The 3,970-nt window shown below is 44.3% G+C and overlaps 1 protein-coding gene across 1 annotated transcript; it reads left to right on the top strand.

Annotated features, from left to right (window-relative positions):
- Positions 1–1,919: 1,919 nt before the first annotated feature.
- Positions 1,920–3,417, top strand: LOC108672956 (bestrophin-3-like; the record flags this gene model as incomplete). Its single annotated transcript, XM_047882785.1, has 3 exons — positions 1,920–2,208; positions 2,455–2,565; positions 3,246–3,417. Coding segments are annotated over exons 1-3 (357 nt in total), but the record flags the coding sequence as incomplete, so codon positions are not given.
- Between the last annotated feature and the right edge of the window lie 553 nt (positions 3,418–3,970).

Genomic DNA, 3,970 nt, shown 5'->3' with positions numbered 1-3,970 from the left:
ACCACCCCCCATTGCACAGCAGGTGTGGGAGGCCACAGAACCTGTCCTCCTCTAACGACTCGTAAATCCTACCATGACGAGCCAGCTGTAACCATTTTATGTATTTAGTGAGCGAAAACAATAATAATTTGATAATAATGACAATTTATTAATAATTGATAATGGATCCTAATGAACAACTGCATTTAAGTACTAAAAAACCGCTCGTAAGTTGATGCATGACGCTGCACTACCTAACTCATGTTTACGTTCCTACTGAATTGCCTCGTTAATCACGGTGGAATTCCCAGTGAAATACCTCATTTAACGTGGTAATTTCCACTGAATTACCTCACTTTAATTACTATTTAATACTGATTTACTCCATTGGTTTCCACGTTAACCCAAATACCAAAAGTTGACCTTTATTATTGACGTGCAGGTGACGGCGTTGCCAGAGGCAACGGCGCCTCCAGGTTTTAGTCACGCGAGCTGAACTGCCAGTGTCGCTGCGGCGGTCGTGGAGGGAGGGTGTGTCGTGCCGGGGCTCCTGCCGCACAAAGCGGGAGAGACGCGGAGTATAAGAATTAGTTTTGTTTTAATGGTGAATAATTTTAATATATTCTATTAAATACATGCATTTATTTTATACTGAATACCCAGGGTATTTTATTATTTATTTATTCACCATATTTATTCATTCACCACACTCTCGCCTGTTCACCACACTCTCGCCTGTTCACCACACTCTCGCCTGTTCACCACACTCTCGCCTGTTCACCACACTCTCGTCTGTTCACCACACTCTCGNAATCAATTTTCTAGGTTGAAACAAACCAGCAAAAATGTTGGGGATTTCAACTCATTTCCTTCAACATTCATTAAAACAAGCAGAATCGTATCGATTGACGCCGCATTCTGATCATTTGACGTTGTTAATAGTAAACTCGTTCACAAGAAATAAATCGAGAGCAGAAATCACGGAGCCAAACAAATAACAATGTCTACAAAAATCAAATCCACTCACAAGAATCAATTTTACAAGAGTTGAGCTAAGAAATCACAATCTGTTGAACAATGAGTCATCGATCTTTTGAATCTTAGAGTAGTCAATGAACTCCCAGGAGTATTCTTGAAATTATCGACACTTTACCAATAGATAATCAAACTGACGCTGGTAAACCTTACAGACACAAACGGAGCTATTTTTAAATACGTAAATAACACGAAATTAGAACGAGCGTTCACCCCGCAAAAATTCTATTCACAGTGATACTGAAAATCCCAATGAAAAGTCTGTTCAATTTAAGCGTACATTCAATAACCTGTAGGACGCGCACTTCAAGCATCAATTAACGAATCTTGTTAAACATCAGGTCATTAGCGTAATGTAAAATCAACAAATTTTTATAATTGAGTTTACAGATAAGGAGACTCATTAACGAAGATCTTAAAAACGGTCAAGTGCACAGCCTGTCTCTTATACACATCTAGATGTGTATAAGAGACAGCGTGTACACGTCCCCCGTATATCTCGTGTACACGTGCCCCCGTATATCTCGTGTACACGTGCCCCGTATATCTCGTGTACACGTGCCCCCGTATATCTCGTGTAACTCCTAGTAAGATGTCATTTCCCGTGACCTTGGGACCCGATGCGCGTGACCTTGAACAGTTAGCGGCAATTGGCCGGCAAGTGACTTACCCACCCCCCCCCTTGTGGGGGTGACTTATTAATATGTAGGGTTAAGACTAAGCACAAGACTAAGTATTGTTAATAATATAATATAATATAATATAATATAATAGGTAGTATATATAATAGTATAATTTAAGTTGTAAGTTATGTTCCCGGAGAGTGACATACGGCGGTAGAGGGTTAAGCACAAAGACTAATAACAAAAGCTAATCATTAAATGTACAAATCTTTTGTGTTTACAGCGCCGTGATGGCGGGTACCCGCAAGCCCTCCGTGAGATAACTTCGATATTATCAACTAATTAACTAATATCAACTAATTAATTATAAACTAATTAATTGTACTGAATGAGTTTAGTCCACGGTGGAGCTATTAGGTTTGTTGTAGTTAGGTTTATTAGGTTGTGGTTTCGTTGGCTAAGTTGTGGTTAAGTTTGCTAGGTTGTAACTAGCCAAGATGACTATCAGTTACACTGCTCAAGTGGCGACCAGCAGCCGTGGCTTCGGCTGCTTCTGGAAGCTTCTGTTCAGGTGAGCCTAACGTTCCTAATGCTATTCCTACCTAAGGTTTTGTTGATAATCCGTACCTCACTATATTTTTTAACTAGTTACATTTTTAATGTTATTCCTACCTGATTTTTCCAACGGGCCCCTGCCAAGTGTATGACGGCCTGCATTAACACCACACTATCTGACCCACATGGCACTACCTGACCCACCTGGCACTACCTGACCCACCTGACCCACCTGACACTACCTGACCCACCTGTCCACCAGATGGCAGGGCAGTATCTACAAGCTGGTGTGGCACGAGCTCGTCATCTACTGCCTCGCCTACACCACCATCTCCCTCATCTACCGCCTCGCCCTCGACGACCCTCAGAGGAGGTGAGCAAGGCCTATACTTTCAAAAAAAGTTGAGAGATTGTAAGTTCATCAGCCAATCATTGACGGCCTTTCAAGCCAAATCCACCAATCATAGACAAGAAAATAGAGCGTAAGTACTTACGTTCACTTAGCGAGTTTTGAAAGTATGGCCTCTGGTTGACACTGGGTATGGTCTATAATGGGAATGTATGCAGACGATCAGACCTATGCGTACCCCAAGAGGGGTGAGCAGGTTGACACTGGGTATCGTCAATAATGGGTATACATGCATGCGATAAGTGCTGTGTGTACCTCTAGAGGGATGAGCTGGTTGACACTGGGTATGGTCAATAACGGGAATCTATGCAGGCGATCAGACCTATACGTACCCCAAGAGGGGTGAGCAGGTTGACACTGAGTATGGTCAATAATGGGGCTGCAGGTAGGCGATCAGACCTCAGTATAACCCCAGAGGGGTGAGCATGCTGGTTGACACTGGGTATGGTCAATAATAGAAATGTATGCTGGCTATCGGACCTCAGTGTACCCTTGGAGAGAAGCGTGTGTTCTCTGCTCCATTATCGATCAGAATGTGTGTCACAATTCGTACAAAACCTCACTCATATCTCTCAGTGAAGGCTGATCGATGCGGTCTCGTATGATACCGAATATTTACAGCTGGCTGATACTCGCTCCTCCAGGCAGTTCGAGGCGGTTGCCCTACACATCGAGGCCTTCATCAACCTCATCCCGATGGCGTTCGTGTTGGGCTTCTACGTCAGCATCGTCATCAAAAGATGGTGGGACCAATACATCACCATCCCCTGGCCCGACACTATCGCTGTCTTCGTATCCACTAACGTACACGGCCAGGTACGTACACGGCCAGATACGTACACGGTCAGGTATACATACATTTCTAGCCCTCAACTTCGGTCAGGTGTACGTACACGTATCCGGGGGGGGGCGCATGCTAAAAGTCAGCTTTGCCTAACTTCACACTCGATTCATATTCCTTTCCTTGGGTAAGAACCCTGAAGGGCATAGCAGCCTACGAAGTCAACTGCTCAAAACCATAGCGCCGGTTATCCACAGCCACCACTTAAGCATGCTAACGATCAGCATGCTACACTGCATCTGGCCAAACCTCTTCCAGCCTAACCTCTCCAGGCCTAGCCTACACAAGTTGCAACGTTTCTCCACCCAAAACAAACCTGAGCGGACGTAACCTAACCTTATTGGCTTCAGGAGGTTAGAAAGGCAGTTCAAGTGAGCTGGTGAAGCCAGTCATTGGTTGCAAGAAAGCTGTGTGCAGGGAAAGCGTGAAGAGGTTAAGCCGGAAGAGATTTGGCCAGAAGAGATTAGGCCAGAAGAGGTTTGGCCATAGGAGGTTAGGCCTGAAGAGGTTAGGCCAGAGTAGGTGAGC

Source organism: Hyalella azteca, unplaced genomic scaffold (genome assembly GCF_000764305.2).
Source record: "Hyalella azteca isolate HAZT.00-mixed unplaced genomic scaffold, Hazt_2.0.2 contig11278, whole genome shotgun sequence".
Taxonomy (NCBI): Eukaryota; Metazoa; Arthropoda; class Malacostraca; order Amphipoda; family Hyalellidae; genus Hyalella; species Hyalella azteca.
The sequence above is the reverse complement of the archived record's forward strand: the minus strand, read 5'-3'. Positions and strand labels throughout refer to the sequence as shown.